The 19,974-nt window shown below is 43.1% G+C and overlaps 1 protein-coding gene across 6 annotated transcripts in view; it reads left to right on the forward strand.

Annotated features, from left to right (window-relative positions):
- DYNC1I1 (dynein cytoplasmic 1 intermediate chain 1) overlaps positions 1–19,974 on the forward strand; it is a 199,512-nt gene that overhangs the window by 162,729 nt on the left and 16,809 nt on the right. For 5 of the 6 annotated variants that reach the window (XM_075082883.1, XM_075082880.1, XM_075082879.1 and 2 more), the window contains 2 exons: positions 10,028–10,168; positions 16,477–16,602. In XM_075082883.1, coding sequence (XP_074938984.1) covers positions 10,028–10,168; positions 16,477–16,602 — 267 coding nt within the window. Of the gene's footprint in view, positions 1–10,027; positions 10,169–16,476; positions 16,603–19,115; positions 19,205–19,974 lie in introns of those variants that run through there. The other variant, XM_075082882.1, reaches the window with a different exon arrangement.

The following is a 19,974-nucleotide window of genomic DNA, read 5'->3' on the forward strand; positions in this document are numbered from 1 at the left end:
CCAGTTTTTAACAGGATCAGACTGGTCTGCAAAGGTGAAATGGACTGGTGAAATGCAGATGTTACTTATGTACCTTATCTTGCATATACTTAAGCATAGATGAGAGCTGGACTCAGTGAAATTTAGAAAGTACCACTACTTTCAGTCTTGAACCCATTCCTTCTTAATGTTATTTTCTAAGCTTTCCTAAATCCTTTGGGCCGTATTCAGTCTTCTTACATTAGCACACAAGGCATTTTAGATGACTCTTCCTGCATGTGAAGTTGGAACCTCCCAGATCCTTTATTATTTAGGGCTTCCATACTTTGGGTTCTTATGCAGCCACTGAAAAGAAGTAATTGCAATGCATACATTAGATATCTCTTGGAGGTACCACCATTGCTTCCCACCACTATACTGGAACCTAAGTCTGGCAGATAATCAGTTGTAGCTTTTGAAGGCTTTCTTGCATCTGGACAGCCTCAGGTGGTACCTAAACTGGCAGATGTGGCAGCACTTCTGAGCTCCTGGGTCTGTATTCTTATTCTGGCTTCTCCCAAACCACTACCAGGAAGGAATCAGTCTCTTTATCCCATGCCACACACACAGAGCTATACTTTGATTCTGCAGCCAGAAAAGCTAAGATACAAGCAGAAGAAAGCCAGGGTGTGCTCTGACCAGATGCTAAACCAAACTATAGGGGTGTCAGGACCTCCGGCTTTCTGCACCTACCGTCCCACTGAATCTGGATGCAATCTGCATCTGTCTCCAGTGCCACGGTGGGTGATCTCAAAAGGGCCCAAAGAGTTTAGGGAGGCATAAGAACATCAAGAAGAATAAGAGGAAAAGAAACAATGTACTGTAAGGGAGACCAAAACTTTAGTCTGTTTTGGGAGTAGGTGTACTGAATACAGACAGTTCTCCCTATTTTCTTCTCTCTGTGGAATCCTTTACTAATCCCTCCCTTCTGTTGATTTCGTGGGGCTCAAACACCTAGCTCAGGGGATGATTTAACGCCTCTTATTTTGGATACCTGGCTAGAACAGTCCCCCCCCACTGCTGCATCACAACACTGAGCTCCTTCTTGACTCTGCTTATAAGGCAATCACCTTCCTTTGACAACACTGCATTTCCAGTGCAGGCTTTTTGCTTTGATAAAAGCAATTAAAATGATTAATCTGATTAATCACTGTCCAAATGCTAATTTTAGCTGATTAAAAGAAAAGACAAAGGGTGATAAAATAGCTTGCTGGATTTCATGGAAAAGGTCTCTCTCTGTGGTGTGAGTTCAGAATCTTGAGTTTTGTCCAAAAACAAGGCAATGAATGAATTTGCTTCAGAGCTCACTTTCTGTCAAAAGGCCAAGCTGACTTGGGGAAGAGGGTGGAGTTGCCTGTTCAGACAGGATTTTTTTAGTTTTTGCCCTTTACCTCTGGAGCCAGAGGTCTGGCTCTCATCCAGCTGTACAGAAAAAAAGATTATGGTATTTTCTAGGTAATTTTAAAGAGCAAAACCAAAGTGAAGTCAGGTGGCTTGAAATCAGCCCCAAGTTCTTCACATGAAATGTTTCTCATGATTTTGGTTTTTGGTATAGCCATATTTGAAAAGTGATAGGAAAATATTCTTCAGCTGGCCAACATACTTCATTTACTCATGTGAACCATGCTGCTTCTTTATGAAATGCTTCACGAAGAATGGCACACACACACATAAAAATAAAAGCCATCTAAAGTACCGAGGCTGTTCTGAAAAAATCAGTGGGCTAAACTCTATTTCAGAAAACCTTAACATAAATCCAGCTGTGCCAGTGAAAGTTTTATTTGCACATGGAAAGCAGAATTGGAATTCAGGAGCTAATATAATCTGTACAAAACAAAGTAATCATTCCTTTCCCCCCTGAAATCAAAATGCAAACCTCCCACTAACTGTTCTGTTGCAGCATTACACTGGAGGATCGGGCTGTCATGTAATAGGAAAATATTTCAGGAAAATTGTCAATATGTAAAGCCCAGGACTTCTTCCCTAATCGAAATTTTCTCCCACCTGCTTCATGCAGCCATCCTTTCTCTGCTACGTGAAAGACTTTTGTTAGCAGTCAAAAAAAGGAACTGTATTCAAAATCCTACAAGATGGAGTCCTCTTCAATAATAATTAGCCTCAAAATCATTGCTTGCTGACCCATGAAAGCTTTGCAGGCATCCTGGTGGCAGCAGCTACAAATACTTGACTATTCAGCAGACAGTGCTGTAACGTCAGGCCGTGTCAGCTGTCCTGCAATGTTCCCAAAGCTCCTGCCTGGACATCCTGGCAGCTGGAACTGCAGCAGCAGAGCTGCTTGAAAGCCTGGTAATTTGCCGAGTCCACATGCAATGCCAGGCTGTGACAAAGCAGCATTTTCCATTAAAAAGAAAAACTGAATTTTCAGGGGCCTCATACTGATTGCTCCCATCAGAGTCACAGGGGTGGGAAACAACACCCTGAAACCAAAGCTACATTATCCCACTCTCCGCCTCGCCTCACAATTTGAGCTAAACTACCTCTCTTTAACAACTTGAGGCCTGAAGCAGGGAGACCAGCCCCACTGACTCCATCAGGAGTAGGCTCAGGATGTAAGTATGTGGCTCTGCCTCTCCTGCATGACAGAACACTAGCACAGTGATCCACCTTCTCCCAAATCATCCCATTCACTCTCCAGCTCTGCTTCCTGATCCCACCTTTGTGGGATATAAACAGGGAGTGACAACTGGAGATAGAAGACCAAATCAGCCTTTCTTCAGTGTTTCGTTCTGTCTTCAGTATTTCCTCTGACCAGGATTTTGTGATTCTTCCGTCAATCTGACAAAACCATACCTGGCTCGCATTTCTCAGCAAGTTCCCCAAGTGCTTCTCTGAAAAAAATCCAGGAATATGGTAATATAAAGGTGGGAATATGAAGAAATTGTTCATGAGTTTGCTAGGCAGGGACAGTAAGACCTTCTATAGTGTTTTGTGCTTCTTAGAAGAAGAAATTGAGCCATCTTTGTAAGTCGGTAGAAATTCCGAAAGAAAATTACAGTATTTCTAAAGAAATCTCATGACTGAAATGCAGAGTTAGTAGGATAGGAAGAAGTGCTGGCTTGCTTAAAGCATGTTTTAAATAAAAGGTGGAAAACTTGATTAACATTTAGCGATGAAGTCAGCAGTCTGAGGAAGTACAGAAAAAATGGCAAATACCTGTACAGGCTTCTCCACTGTTGCCATCCACACTTCATCCAGCTTGATGTGGGCGAGTGGAGCAGAAGGTATTAAACCTCAAGCAGTGGAAACCTGTGGGTACAACTCTCGCAAGTGTGGAGTAAGAGGGGCTCCGGACTGGGAGCGAAACTGGATGATCTAAAACGCAGAAACGACCATACACCAGCCTGGCCACTAGGAACTGGGGAGGAAAGGGATCTGGGGAACACTGTCCTCCCTGGTACCTCACTATAACCCAGTCTGCATATCAGCTTCTTCATAAATTCTTTCTTAAGTCTGTTTTGTAGAGTTTCAAGGCCTTACATACCTTCTGATGTTTGTAAAGTTCATCTGTGGCAAGCAGATATCTTATCATCAATTCATTTAAATTTACATTAGGCATCAAGTAATAAACATTTATATCAAACTCACTGAAAATAGTTCCTCAGCTAATATGCAGTGGTGAAGGGGAACACCATACTTTCTGCTTCTTCTCTTCACAAAATAAAAAGGTGTTTTTCCATTGAGTTAAGTGGAAAGGCAGGGCAGAAGAGAGCTGGAAGACCAAAGCGAACAATTGAAGTCTAGCAGCACAGCCTGAAGGTGTCGCATCTCTGCAAAGGACTTAAAACAGTTAAGGAGGATTAACCAAATAAGCAGTTTACCTGTCAGTATAGCTTCCAGACTATCTCCACAGACCCCGAAAGCTCTGCTGTCTGACTTTCTGACGCTCCTGAAAGTCAGGTGATGTCTGACTTCCCAAGTTCTTTTATTTTTTTTTCTCCATGCCACATATTAGACATTAAGATTGGTTCTCATTAAAACCGCCTGTGCCAATCATCAAACCTTTTTTCCTTTGCTTCCTTCTTGTATGTTCACCCGTGACACTTTGACTTTGAAGAAAACCACAAAAATGTAATCGTCATGTTATCTCCAGACTTGGTCTGCTCTCATAGCCCCTTCACCCTTGTCCCCTCCTCCATCTGTAATAATTCCCACATGTTTATGCAAAAATATTGGACTTTCTTTTATTATTGGCAATTAAGAGAGGCAACAGTTTCAGCATCTCGGCAAGAACAATCATTTCTAAAAGTGAACAGTTTTCTGCCTTGACTGTCTGCAACTTTTGGGATGCCAAAAACCAATCAGCATAGTAACACTAGAGTTCTTAAATAAAACAGGGCTGTGAATAGTGTAGGGATCATTTCCACGCTCATTTCTTGCCCCTTATTGCTACTGAATCTAAAAATGAAGCCTGTTCCCTTGCCCAGAAATGCAGTTTAGACTTGATTCAGTGACCTAATAATCATCTGACACTGAGATGACATGACATGTACATAGGTCATAGCCCAGTGAAATGTCCATTGAGCCCCAGAGGCTCACCTATGATTTGGCACTGAATCTGACTGCCAGAAGGAATTTAAAGACAGATAAAGGAGCTATTTCTCGTCTAACTTGATTTAGGGCACCTCAGTTAGACAGTGACATTGGGTGGCTAGAACGGAACACCCCCCTTTTGCTTTGTCATTGCCATCCTTGAAAGTCTGGCAAGTCCTGGAAGAGGTGGAGCAGACTGCAAGTTGTGAGTTGTATAGTATTGGGGTCTGTGGGATAATGATACCCTTCAGGGAGAATGCAAACAGGCTTTGCTGAGTCATCAGGCACATACCTGTAAGTCGTGCCTCTGATTTATGGCACCTTGTAACAGTTCCTGGGATTGCTGTAGCTTTTAAAAGCTAGCATAAGTCATGTCCCACAAGTATAATATTAAAGCGGAAGCTATTGGGTCATCCTAAATTATCATAACTATTAGAACACAGATTTGGGAGAAACATGGCAGTCCAGAACTGGCAAAAATCCCATGGAGATCAATCAGTCTGAATAAAAACCAGGGACTCTTTCACTCCATACAAAGGGAGAACATAAAGGCTTACAAGAGCAGTAGAGCCTTATACACGGTGGGGGACTTTTACTCCCCACCACAAGAGGTGTGCACAAGTAACCCCAAACAGCTCACATTTGGTGACCCAGGAAGGAGACTGTTGAAGGAGGAAAGGTCAAAACCAGTGTAAAGCTAATTTGAGGAGTATTTGCCTCAAAATGCCCAGCAGCTTTTAGTTTCTGCTTGTACTGTCTGCATCTTTTGGGTTGACCTGGCTAACTGGCAGGGTCAGAAAGGAAAAGATGAGCCTGGATTCAGCAAAGTAGTAAGATGTCTCTCTCAAGGTGGAGAAGACTGGGCCTAGCAGCTAGGGTCTATGAAACAGTGAAAGAGCTCAGATCCTAACCTGAGTGGAAGTCCCACCAGCTGTGCCCTATCCCGGTGTCTTTTGCATCCCTCTGGTCAGTGTGACACCATAACACTTCCTTTAAATAAAGACAGCAGAGTTTCGCTGTCTGTCTGGGTTATCTATGCCAGAAGAGATGTCTTCCTTTGACACCATTTTGTAGTTTTTTTGGGTTTGGTTTTTTTTTGGTTTTTTTTTTTTTTTTTTTTTTAACAAGTAAAGGCTATTTATACAATATTTGGTCCCATAGAGGCCAAATTCATAGAATCATAGAATGGTTTGGTTTGGGTTGGAAGGGACCTTAAGGACCATCGCATTCCAATTCCCTGTTCCCTGGTTTGTTCAAGGGCCAGACACAAGAGCAGCCACTCTGCTCAGGACTGCTCTGGCTCTGCTCTTTCCAAGTGCCCAAGCACCAGAGCTTGAGCCTAAACAAATATATCACCTTGTTTGGAAAGTTTCTATGCCAAGGACTAATGAATCTGTCATATTTGCTGCACACCTAGAAAAATCAAATTATCTTGCATCAACTTAAAATACCGCACAACGCTCATGGCTGTCATTAATATAGTGTGAGCCAAAGTATGGGCTGGGCCTATTGTCTTTAGAGCAGAAGACAACAGAGTAGAAAGAAAGAAGGGGAGACTACAGAGTCTGTGGTGTCACCATACATCTGTACTGCCAAAGGTATAGTCTAGGGTAGTACCTTTAGGTGGAGCTGACACCTACAGAAATTGTGCCAACGTGTAAAACGCTCCTTTCATGAAACAGGCAAAGCCAATAGCTTTTTCCATGGCTTTTCAGAAGTCAGATGCTAGTTAAAACCTGTGGATATGTGTACGTTCCTTTATATGGCTAATTAGCTACTTTATGTGTGGCGCCTCCTGGATTAAAGAAAATTCTTCTATGCAAATAAGAAGTGGAATAGAATGGTCAAATGTATATGTGGAAAAAAAAGACCTATTATATATAAATATGTAGTATTTATTTAGGTGAGTTTCTTATTTCATAGACAAATGCTAATTCCTTGACAGCTCCCATGCATTTAAAATGTTCACTCTGCATTGTTCTTTTAAATAATGCCCGTATACAAACACTGAGGATAACAATAGATTTAGACAACATGCTTAAATAAATGAGACAAAAACACATGTCCTGGAATTGGCTTTTTCGCTTTTTCCACTAAATGCTCAAATCCTGTCCTACTGAGATCAAGGACAAAACTCCATCGATTCAGTAGGGCCACATTTTCACTGCAAACTCTCTTTTACAGTAATAAGTAGATTTGGCCCAAGTTTGTCTGAAGATACTGCTTTAAACTATTTCTATTGAATAACAGACTGGGGTGATATTTAAGAGTGAAAGCTCATCAAGTTTAAATTTCAGTTGTTTTATAATAATAACCATATGTTAGTTATAGATTGTGTAAGTCTGAAGTTTTGGTAATTTAAAACTGCTTTAAAGTGACCTTTACATGGTTCCACATTTCAACATTTTCTAAAAGTGGTTGGTATCGGTCCTTACTCAAAATCCTCACATTAAAAGAAAGTGCGGGCCTGGGCCCTTTGTTAACAGGCTTACAGTAAGGAAGTCCTGCAAACGTTTATACACACGCTTAACCCTACAAATCGAGTTGTTACCTTATTCTCTAGTTAAATGGTGCAAGACAACAAGGCATAGTATGGGAAATACTTTTTGCTTCCACTGGAGGCCGGTCAGGCTGGGAGGGCAGAGGTACTGGGGCCACCACTATGAAGGCTGTAGCTCAGCTCCACTAACACTGCCTGGTGGCGCCATATGATTTCTCCCCATTTTCCCACCACACTGCAGTTGATCTTGCCTTTTGCTGGGGCTGCTCTCATGGCTGCAATTTCTTATTTCCTTACAGTGCTTCACTCCCTGTTCATCTCTATTCATTTGTGTGTCATTCCTTGCATATCCGAGATCTTTCTCAAAAGCCGTATTATTCCTGTTGTCCAGATTTTCCCTCTGAGTTCCTTTCTGACTGAATATTTCCACTGCTGTGGTAAAGGCAATACACACTGCGTATCTGCAGTGCTAAAAGCCTCAAATGCCAGCACTCCAAAAGTGTTTTTGTTTTGCTAACAGGGAAACTGAGGCACAGCAGCTAAAGCTATTTCCAGAGATTGTGTAGGGTGTGAACAGCAAGATGCAGACCAGAACCACATCTCCTGACCTTTCCTTCTAATGCTTTGGACTTTAGGCATGAATTAGAAAATAAACTGGTAGAACTAAAAAAAAGCATAAAAGTGTCACACTCAAAATAAGATCAAAACAAGTTTTGATATGTTGGCAAAAAGGAAATGCTTACTGAAATCTGCCAGATTGATTGATATCTTAACAGTCCTCTTAATTCTGTGGCATTTTGTCACTTCTCCCATGACGTTAAATGTTAAAGGGCTACAAGTGCAGCACATTTCTCATGAATAAGAAAAATGCCAGCCACCTAGCAGCTGACCAGGCTTCCTTCCGCTTCGCTATACTCTTGTGCTTAATGCCCATTTTTCCAGCATTTAGGTGGTTGATGTATTTGAACCTAAATTAGATGTTTTCAGTGAAAATATACGATACAGCAGATAGACATAGTGGATCCGTATGGCCCACTCTAAATATTATTTCCCGGCTAACAGCTGAACAGATCAACTTTGAAATTTCCTTCTAAATACCTCTGCCTCTTCAAAAGCTTGGTCTTCATTTGGCCCTCAACCCTGCAAATGCTTTAGCGCAGGCATGTAAGTAATTCCATTAACACGCGTAAGTAACTCCACTGGTACTGATAATATACTAAACAGATACATATGTTTGGAGAACAAGACCTTTTTTAGGTAAGAAAATAGTCTTGTAATACTTCTCCTTTTCTTTTGCAAAACTCCAGCTTTGGAAAAGGAAGAAAAATGTTATATAAATTTGAGGTAATAAGCTCAAGCTCTAATTTCATTTTATTGTCTCACAAAACAAAATGCTTTCCCATCTTAGGAAATGCACAAAAAAACCCATTAGGCCAGTTATGAAAATTTGGGTCCTGATCCTGTAATCATTCAAAGTGTCTTTCATTAATTCAAGTATAGGAAAAACTGGCCTATAGAACCCGATCCCTATGTATCCTCGGTCTTTTTTCAAAGGACACAAAGTCGTGTAATTAAATCCCTGGATGCTTTTTACAGTTTTTACCTGTGTTGACCAGAAACACCTCTAAATTATTTACAGTACACTACTGCAATAACACCGCGCCATGGGAATACTCACAAATGGGGCCCTATAGAGACGCGCGTGCGCGCGCACACCCGTCCACGTGCCGAGCCCCAGCGCCCGCAGCCCCGGCGCGGAACGGAGCACCCGGTAGCGCGGGAGGACTGAAAGCAAAGCTGCTGGGATTAGACGGGTTGCTTCGTTGTGAATAATTGTGAAATTAATCATATACGGCAGAAAGGGGATATAATAATTGCAATCAGCCGCTCCACTTTTCGGAAAAATAGCGCAGGGCTACGCAACGCGCTGCAGGCATCGCCGGTATTGTTTCCTTTGTAAAATGAACGGGGACGCGTTCTAGAGGGCCCTGACCGAGCTCTCCTACAGCTGTAGGTGAGGCACCCTGCGAGGCGCGGTGCTCCCCGCCGCAGCCCCGTGAGAGGCTCGTCCCCGCCGGCCCGGGAGGCGGCAGGGCCGCCGCAGGCAGCTGGCGGCGAGGGGGGCTGGCGGGGAGACCCTCAGAGAAGCCCCATTGTTTAGGTTTCTGTCACAAGCCACGGGAATACTTAATTTCTTTCATCTCTGGGGTTTTCATTATCATTCAAATTTCATTTTCCATTAATTGATCGGGGATTAGCGAAGCCATTATGCAAAAATTAGACAAGCCAGATGCGATGAATAATTCATGACGCACAATTACACTTTATTCCTGGTGTACTTCCTAACTTCCCTCCGACTTCCCGCCGGCTGGAGATGACAGCCCTCCCTCCCGGCCGAGCCGGGCACGGCTGTCGGCACGGCGCCCCGGCAGCGCCGCGGGGCGAGAGGCGGCGGCGGGAAGCCGGGCCCTGAGGCGGCCGGGGGGGCCGGGGCCGGGCGGGCGCTCGCCCCGCCCGCCGCTAGGTGGCAGGCGCCGGCCGCGGTGCGCGGAGGGCCGCGCAGGGCGCAGCGCGGCTCCCCGCCGATCTCACCGACCTTATCGCTTGCGACCGCAAGCGCGGTTGGCTCGGGCGGGGGCGGCAGGGGCTGCCCGCCGCCTGCCTGCCCGCCGCACCCCCCCCTCCCGCCGCCAGGGTGCTGGCCGGGAGCGGGAGAGGCCGGGGGCGCTCCCCCCGCCCCGTCACCCGCGCGTCCCACACCCCTCACGCCGGGCATCTCATTTATCCCACCGGACAGTTGTTGCCCCATTAAAGCGCAGTCCCACCCTTCGCGAGGACCTTTCATCTGGGGAAGTTTTATGACACTTTGTAAATGTGCAAAGTTTTTAATTAGACTCGCCAGACAGCCCCAGGCAGCACTAGCGCCACGAAGTCTTCATGCTTCTCTCTGCTTTACAGCACAACAAGCCGCTCTACTCCTTTGAAGACAATGCCGACTATGTCTACGATGTCATGTGGTCGCCAGTGCATCCCGCGCTCTTCGCCTGCGTGGACGGGATGGGGCGCCTGGATCTGTGGAACCTGAATAACGACACCGAGGTGAGGCGGCGCGGCGGCCCGACGGCGGCCGGTGGCGGGAAGGCGAGGGCGGGCGGGCGGCGGGGCGCCGGGCGAGACCTTAACCCTGTGAGGGCCGGCGGCGCGGCGCTGCCGGCACCCCTCACCAGCCCCGCACCGGGAGTCTGCGGGGGCGCCGGGCTCTCTGCGGGCGCCCCGGGGCGCGACGGGGAGAGTAGGGCAGCTCCCGCTGCCGGGGGCGCCTGACCGCCCCCTCCTTCGCGCCCTCCCGCCTCCCTCCCTCTTTCCCTCCCTTCCCCGAGGCGGGGCTGCCGCGGTCGGGTACCTGTCAGGGGTGGGGAGGGCCGGCTCCGGCACCCCCGGCAGAAAGCCAACACAAATAAATAGCCGCGGTGCCGACTCTGGAAGGAGTCTCCCTCCCCCTCTCTGTTATTTTAAGGTGCAGTTTTTAAACCGCGCCCGTTTGGTGGTGTTTTTATCACACACACACACCCCCGCCGCCCCGCTTGGAGCGCCGCGTTTTCGATGCCGCCCCTCGCGCGGGCTGTCACACCTTGGCACCGCCGCCACCGCCCTGCGGCGTGGGCCCCGGCAGCCCTTCGCTAGCCTCCCGCCCTCGGGAGTGCTTCGTCTTTGGGTGGGAAACCTCATTTTCCTTCCTATTTATCTTCTGCTCCAAATCCACTGGAGACTATAACTTGGGAGCCCGATACTCGTGCCTCCAGCGTGACAGAAACCCAGCATGCCTCTGCATCTTCCTGCGCCTCCTGCCTTTCCAAGTCGTTAGCTACTTTGCTTCAGTTTTTTAAGCACAGGGCACCTCTCTCACATGTTATTAGTCATCTTATACCCTCACCTTTTTTCTCTTTAAAATTTGCTGTGAAACCTAAAGGCACAAATGCAAATTGAAAATAGAAACAAATTTTCTTTCCATCGCTATTAACTAAATAGGAAGGACCATTGAGGAAGCAATGTTGCACCTTTAAATTTCACGGACGAAAAAGGATTAGAGATCCTAATGGATCCTAATTTCCTGAATGGAAAAGAGAGCTTTTTGCAAAGATTGAGAATGGTAAATACTGTATTTTATTAAAAAATCATTTTCTAAACATGCCAAACACCCTTTTTTCTTCCTATTACTTCAGATTTTTAAAAGAATGCTGCAGACTTACATTGACACTATTTTTTCTGGATTTGAGTTTCCCCAAAAAATGGTTTTGAGAAAACCTGTCATGTTGCTTGAGGTCAGTCTTAGATGGCCAGCAATCAGTATTCAGCACGAGAATAGAAATATTTTTCCACTACCGAAGTCTTGCATATTTTTATTTAATGCCATGTAAAATTAAGAAAAAGAAAGACTGTAAAAAAATTCACGTATTAACTGACAGTTTTCTTTTTATTTCCAAAAAAGAGAAGACTAAAGAGCAAACGGCAGTATTTTCCCCCCTATACACCCTGTTTTTGGGTTGGGATGGATTTTTTTTTAGGATTAGTTTGATCATTAATACACCTTTCACGTAAACATGCTATACATTTCAGACAGAGTAAAACACAGACACAGTTTATGGCTTCAGTGAGTGGTGTTTGCCATAAATAAGCATGGACAGGTAAGAGGAACCAGCACTGGGCTCAGCGTTGTCAAGGGGCGCAGTGAGGCCTTTTGAAGTGCTCTGAGCAGGAAGCAGCACAGCCTTTTTAATTAGAGCACATACAGCTGGAGGATATACAGGAGGAGTCTCCTCAGAATTTATTTTGGGAAGGGAGGGACATATCCTTCAGGTGTTCTCATTAATGCAGGCTTAAACACAGAGCATAAAACCCAGCATTTTGAGAAGAAAAAGAAATAACCCTTTCCCCCCAAATACCAGGGCTGAAATCCTGCTCTGCTCAAAATCAACTGATGTTTTGCCATTTGACTCAATGAGACCATAATTTCTTTCCAAAAAATTAGTATGGACCGCTTGATCCCACTCCTATTAATAATAAGGCTGTATGTAGAAAACTGCTGATACATTTTCAGTGTGTTTACATATAAATACATAGGAACATCAGAAAAAAAGAAAATTAATTTCAAGCTCGATCCTGCCTTTCTTCTGCATGCAAGGCCTCCCCTGGTTTCACAGATTATTTCCATTCTGAGAGGTCAAAATCAGCTCTCATGTAAGGATCAGACCGGAATTATTTCCGTGGTATCAGAGCTTTGTATTTTTATGAGAATCGAATTTGGGTCTCTGGAGGCAGAAATACCATTTGGTTTCCTTGCTAAGCACGGATGAAACAAATCTAAAAATCTCTATAAATGATAAATTGATAAATTACTCTGCATAGATGGGAGGTTTTGTTATGCAGGAGAAGCACCAAAAGTACCACCGAAAGAGAGAACTGTAAGCAGTTCTTTTAAACATCGTAACTGAAAGTGATCGTTGTTTGTTTTTACCCTCTATCTGGTAGGTCATAATTAGTTTATAATTTTCAAGATTTCTGTAACTGATTGGACCATTTAAGTCTGTGCTGCTATTTGCTAAGAAAAAGTCCTTTTCAGCACTTTTGCCTTTGTAATAAGAAATCTTGAAACACTTATTTTTTAGATAATTTTTGCTTTTAGATGTCAGATACGTGATGTCAAAGTATTTGTGAAGACAGTAGAAAATGACAGGTATATTAATGTGTTTAACTGCTAGCTATTGATAAAAATCTCTGTGTAAGAACTAGATATGGTTGTTATTAATGAGACCTGGTTTTGTTTAATTTGGGAAATAAGCCACTTTATTACTTAGGTATTATTTTGTAAACCAATTAAGAAAATACCTGGGTTTAGTTACAATATGCTACCTTCAATTTTTGAACTGTAACACAGTTTCCACTAGTGTTACTCCCCATATTTATTAAAAACAATCCTCCTGAGAGGTAGATGCTTCCTGATCAAAGTAACTAAAATCATTTGACTGTACCTCAGGTTTAATCAATCTAATTATTCTCAAAATCTCAGTGTAAAGTAACAAGTGTATTTGTGTGCTTCATGTTGATCTGTGGATACCAGAAATTGTTTTCATAATAGCAATGATAGTCATCATGTTTTATTTTGTATTCGATAAATAATAAAAAGCCTTAAAAGGCAAAAAATCCTTACCCATTCCTTCATTCTTTTGCAAACTGAATGTTACTTTTGTGGATCAGGCTTGTGCAATCTGTAGATAGTTTCAGGATACCAGATGCCGATTTGTTACCTGTGTGTCCCTAACATTTCTTTTTTTTGGTCAATTGGAGAAGGTCTCTAGGTTATTGATGAGTCTTATTTATCTATGAACTGATATTAAACTGACTTACAAAATTGATTATTTCTGCTGTGTTATATCCCATTCAAATATTTGTTGGGTTTTTTGCATGCCGTACCTTAGCATTGAAAGTGTGAAGATGGTGTCTATTTCTAGAAACAGATAACCACAGATAACAGATGTGTTTGCAAGCAGGTTTTGATACTAAGTAAGCAATAAAAGTTAAAAATTAAAAGGTATATTCTTATCACGCAGGTTTTTCTGACTGCATCTTTCTTAATCTGTTACCTGTTAAAATCTCATTTCAAAATTGTAAAATTTCTGACAAGCACCAACGTTAGAGAATTTATAAGGTATTTCAAATGTGGTTTTAAAAACATGCTACCATTATAAAATAAACTCTTATCTTTGAAATCTAAAATAGGCATGTGTAATTTAACCTATTACTATTGAGAGCAGACAAATCTATTTTAAGATACTACAGTTTTACTATATTTCTCTCTGTATCACTGGAGAAAAGGCTTTTTATTTAGATTTTTTAAGACTGTTATTGCTTTTTATTTTGTTAGATAGCTTTGTGGAGTAGTAACAGGATTTTACAAAACCATTGGGTTCTGAAAAAAAAGCATGGGTTGTGTCTTGTGTCTGCGGCATGCATGCTGCTTATTTTTATGTGGAACATTGAAAGAATGCTATATTAAAAAAAAACCCAACTCTAGAGTTATGTATTTCAGCTTTCTGAAAGATTTTGTGAAAATTCAGTGCCTGAAATACACACTGTGTATATTTGTATATGAAACAAATATCTTTGATCTACAGATTTCTGAGAAACATAGCTGGTTAGTGGATTAGTCCCCTAAAATGTGGCATTTAGTTGTTGTTTGAAGAAACCCATTTCCAAATGTTACGAAATTAATTTTGGCTGGAATTAAAATAGTGCTTTTTTTTTTTCCTTGGGAAATCAGTGATCACAGGAGTAAAACTTGCTTATTTTCTACTGTGATTTTATCATGGATCAACCACCGCATGTCAGATTTAGGCCACTGACTCTCGCCCACTAAGCAGTAACAGACTTGGGACAAGGAGTTAGAGTGTGCCAGCTTTTTGACGTAATACTGCCTTGGACAGGACCTAGGCCTTGCACAACGGGGAGATGAGTCCAGTAGCTTATTTGCATTTCAATGACTTTACGTGGGGGGAAGATGGTATCTGCTTTCTGATTGCTATCCAGCATTATTTCTACATCATTCTGCAAACAAAATCCACTTGCATTTCACATGTGGGGCTCAGGACACTACCACAAAGTCCTTTGCGGAGGTGACGCTTTAGCTTGGCAGGCTTGTTGTGCTCGAGGTGCCAGTTTGGTTTTGCAGCCTTGTGTCAGGGTCAGCCAGGAGGAAGAAGAGCAGGGCGTCTCTAGGCGGAGAGGGGCAAGGCAAACATCCCTGCTTCCCAGTCCTTGTCCTGCTGCTGGTGTGGCTGTGCATGCACTGCAGCCGTAACGAGAGTCTTGGGAAGTCCGCAAAGGTTCAACTTCCTGCCGTCACTCACCTTGTGAGACACAAGGAAAGCATTAGAGCTGAGGAGAAGGAGATTGGCACGGGAGCTATACAATGTTTGTTTTAAAATTATTTTTGTCGTGGATCTTTGGACCTACCTCACAACCTCAGTACAAAGCTACAGCCAAAGAACTGAGATGAAGTCAGCAAAATACTGTTTTTGTTAATCTTGTAGGTTTGTCAGTGTTTAGACCAGGCTTTAATACCACCTTCAAGCTGATTTCCTCCTGCTTCTGCTGCATTGTGCTGACAATGAGGACAGAAGGAGTACGTGTCACCCCTCCGGGGGTAGCTTGGACTCTGGTTCCTGTCCAACTACCTCTTCTTGCCTGGGACTGCTCTCGAATTCCCTGTCCATTTATAGATCATGGGACACTCCCTTGTCCCCATCTCACTGTGTGACCAAGACCTGTTCCCACAGGTGGATCTGGTGGAGGAGCTATTTCTGCAGCTATCCTGTCCTGTTTACCCTGACTAAAAAGCACTAAAGCTAAAATGCCTTGTTTGGAAGACTGTCATGCCAAGCTACAGGGTCCTTGCTCAGGCAGGTTCTCCTATTAAAGGCAGCTGGGTGGAGCATTAGCAGACTTGCAGGTTACCATGATTTGTCTTATGGGGTGACCTAAATCAAGAGTGATCTACCTATCTGGGACAAACACCTACACAGTTCCTTCCTCCTGCAGCATCTTTTGATGCCCTCATTCCAGCATAGACTACAAACGCTTCTCTTAAGATCATGTTCATTTCTTTATTCATCCCACGCATTAACCAGAATCTTTATGTATTCTTGCAGATCACCTGTTAAATTGGTTCACTTGGGGCGGGGAGGGGGGGTTGGAAATTAGACAGCATCCAGGTGTATTTAAAGCAGAAGTTGTCTCCTGGGGATGTAAAAGAGAATTGTGGGAATATATTGTAGGAGTTCTAAATGTCACTTCAGCTGTTGTCACTTCTGTTGTGTCCTCGCTCTGAAATGATTAGCTCAGGACTTTTCTGACGTAATACCTAAGTTTTGACCTCTGCATCTTGCTGCAGAGGTGAGTATGGATTTGAAGGATGTGTCAGCATGAATGCAGGGACATGTCTGCTGACTGTCAGGTTATCTGGGTCAGAGTCAGAGGCCAAACCAGGGCAGGACTGAAGCCAAGTCCTACCCTCAGTTGGTTCTTGATCATAAGTCTGTGACTTTTGAGAAAGAAGCAGATGTGGTTTCACATGTCTCTGAGGTTAAGGGGAAAAAACTGTTTCATTTAGTGCCCTTTACTGTGGAAAAGTCTTCCCTGCTCATTCCAAGCAACCTCTTTCCATTTTTTAGTACGTGTGATTGAAGAAACAATGAACCCTTTTTTTTCTTCCCTTGATGAGGGTTGTATGTTACTTCCAGCAATGCCAAGGGACTTGTGACTCACTCAGCTAAGCAGGACATTCAAAACTGACCCCCGGGTTCATAAGCAGCATGATTTTATTGTCCTTCCTGTTCCTATTGTTTCAACAGGTTCCCACAGCCAGCGTCACCATAGAAGGAGCTTCTGCCCTCAACCGTGTCCGCTGGGCCCAGGCTGGGAAGGAGGTAGCAGTTGGTGATTCAGAAGGCCGCATATGGATCTATGATGTTGGAGAGGTATTACTATTGTTTTGGTTTGTTTGTTTTAAAGCTCAATTCCTGGAGAATGCCACATCCAAGTTTGCGAAAAGATCATGTATTGTAACATGAGTAGGATACCTCCAAAGAATAAGCCAGATTTCTTTCAGTGGACTCCCCATTGATTTTGGGTTGCTGGATTGGATTTTGGGTGTTAGTCATGAAGCTACTTTGCAAAAGAGTTCACTAGTTGAAGTCTCATGAGGGAAGTCTTTTTTTTTTTTAAGTTTTCAGTGTTTTAAAAACTTTTTTTAGTGGTTCAATGGGTACAGTTGGAAAAAGGTACAAAGGAACCTAAATAGGAAAATAGAGGTGCAAATAGAAGCTGTGTTGTTCTGAAGTTGGTCCTGAAGAGTTCACCTTTTATACTCTGGTATCTCTTATTTCATGACTGGCTTAATGCTGTAGATTTTTGTCAGCATGACATGTACAGAATACATCTGCTCTTTTAATACTGAATAATGTGAATATGCCTGAATATGTGCAGAAGTACTAACCGGAGGAAATGAGAGGTGTCATTGTGGAGGATGGAAGGTGCATGTGTGATAAAGAGTATGTAGGTGCTGAGAAATAGCAGGATGCGTATTCTATGTCTAAGGCTGCTCTCAGTTTACCCTGCTACATCTTATAAAACCCATCTAAACTGCTGTGTGTTTGGCACTGATGGAATCTACCTCTTTGTTGATGAACACGGTGTATAGTGTTCTGTCGGCATTACAATCCCTTGGAACAGTTAAGGGTGAATCTTTAAGCAATCAGCTTTTATGTAGAGAATTTGTTTTCCATCATTATCTGTGATAGGATACTGAGATATCCATCTCTACACAGTAGGGAAACATTATAGAATACATACAGAATTATCTGTAACTCTCATAAAGTGATTTTATGGCCCATAGCAAAATTGCTTGTGCATGACTCATATTTTTGGATTGCATTCACTTGTGCAGGAGTTGCCTTTCCTCACAAATGTTTGCTGAAACTTCTTGCTGTATTGTTAGCATAATTTCTAAATTGTCTAAGGTTACTGCGTCCAGATTTCCACTATGACACTGGCAGGTCAGGCTGTTTTTATTTATTTTTCATTTTTGCATGACTGTTCCGAAAAGGTGGTTTTTCTGTCTTCCAAGTGATATGACAGGCTAGGGAAATGTCTTTGATGACAGCACGGTCTGGTCTTGTCTGGGAGTCTAGACGGGCTGTAGAAATGTCTCTTTTTGCATATCATACACCAAATCATTCATAGGGTTGTTTATCCCTGCAAGCTCACCCAGGAGAAAATAGATTTAGTGTTCTATGCAGAAGAAGTAATATTTAAGTTTTTGACCTTTCCTCTGTATAATCAGACTTCAGCTTGCAAAATGAGTCACAGTGATACACTCAGATCAAAAAGAAAGACCGTCTCCTATTACTTGAAAAGGAAAAAGAAGAGAGAGTCATTCAACAGTATTTATTTGTGTGAGTCCAGATCAGCGTTACATAAAGTGCTCTGCTTCACGGATGTTGCGTGCCCTGCCCATGCAGAGCCCCAGCGCCTCCAGCTCAGCTCCGTAACACTTACACAACCATATGTCCATCCACATGGCTGCTGATAGGTCATGGGCCATTGCCACTCCTTCTCCTCCTCTTCTGTAATGAATGAAGGAGCTCATTAATTTATTGCCTGGTTCATTTTGGCAGTATCAGCTGTTCTTGTACCAACTTTAGGAGAGGTGGTCTGAGCTGCAACAGCTTCAGACGCTAGTAGGGCTGCTGCATTGTTAGTGTTTTTTCTGTTTTAAAAAGGAAGGGTACTCATATATTCTCCAGCACAACTCTTCTCACTACAAAGCCTTAAATGAGATGCAGAAATACTCTGCAGCTCAAGAGCTTGGAACTGCGGTCTTATGCAGTGAATAACAGCCTCTTCACTCATTAACCCTCTGTGCCAGTCCGTAAAGAGCTCTCTGATGAGTTATTCCGTGCTTAGCTGTCCTCAGGCATGACACACGGAGGATTCAGAGCATGCACATGCACTTCTGGAAGCGTCTGGCAGAAATATGGCAGCCTTTAAGGCTCTTTTTCTTCAGTGTGCGGACGCCAGCCAGTTCTTTGGCTCAGCTGGGGTCCTCCTTTGACTGTCTTTTTTGTATGGGTTTGATTCTGTCAGGGGCTGGCCTGACAGTTTAAAAGTGTCTGTCCTCCCCCTGCCATCCATCCATTCCTAGCCATATCCCTCACTGCCCAAGTTTTTGTGCCAGTAGCAGTGTTTGTTACCACCCACACTGGGGGGAGGGAGATGGATCAGCAGAGAAGTATTGATTTATTTATTTTTCTATTTTGTTTTCCTTGGGGTGTTTTTCTCCATGAACTGACTCAGTGTTAGAGTAGATGAATGAGTAGGTGGCTGGGGGCAAGGGGCTGGGAGCTGGCCTATACAGCACCTGGCAGTACCTAGCTTTCATATGTGACCCAGCAGTATTGCAAAGCCTGACACTAAGCTGTTGACCTTTCAGCAATAGCGCTCCACCCATCTCCTACAGCACCAACTTCTGAAAAGGCTTCATCACCAGAAGAACTCATCCCTGCCTGACTAATAACTCAGTAGCATCCACTTATTTGAAGGTGCATCTCTCTGATTTGGGAAGATGGGCGTGATCACTTCCATTAGAAAGTCAGCAGGCAACTTTACAAAGACCCTAAATACACTCACCAAAAACATTAATGCTCCACTTGTACTGCACCCTTTTTAAAACCTCTCTTTTCTTATGACTGTTCCAAATATCACATTAGATCAGCTGTAAATTCAAAAATATTATTTCCATCAGAAAAAAAAATTGTGAATATACTTGTATTATAATAAAGCACCGTGTCTTTGACTTTCACATTACTACAGAAGCAATTTTTCCTACCTCTTTGAACAGACAGAATTGACTCTATGAATTTTGATCAGAGCAGAAAATATCAGGAGATCAAATCATTAAGGAAAAAATTTAAGTGATGGGGATTTTTACTTTGGTAGATTCATCACAGTTTTAAGGAACTGTTCTAGAGAACAGTAGAATGTACTGCTGCTATAAACCCATATGTTGTAAAGAGAAAACCATATATGGCCTAAGTGAAAATGCAAGACACAAAACCTAACCTTACATCCTTTGTGAAGGCAAGGAGTGTGAGATCAGTTCTGCTGCGCTTGTGTAAGAATTTAGGATTTGGCCCTTTTTGATATGTTACCCAGTCAGTCTTTATGACACAAGAAGTGGCAGGAACATGAAGAACGTTGCAGCATCCGTGACCAGGGAGTTAAAAATAGTGGTGACATTTTCAGTTAAGCTATATAATGTTATCTCCTTAGAGTATGTACTTTTAGTTGTT

The sequence above is a fragment of the Phalacrocorax aristotelis genome, chromosome 2 (genome assembly GCF_949628215.1).
Source record: "Phalacrocorax aristotelis chromosome 2, bGulAri2.1, whole genome shotgun sequence".
Classification (NCBI taxonomy): Eukaryota; Metazoa; Chordata; class Aves; order Suliformes; family Phalacrocoracidae; genus Phalacrocorax; species Phalacrocorax aristotelis.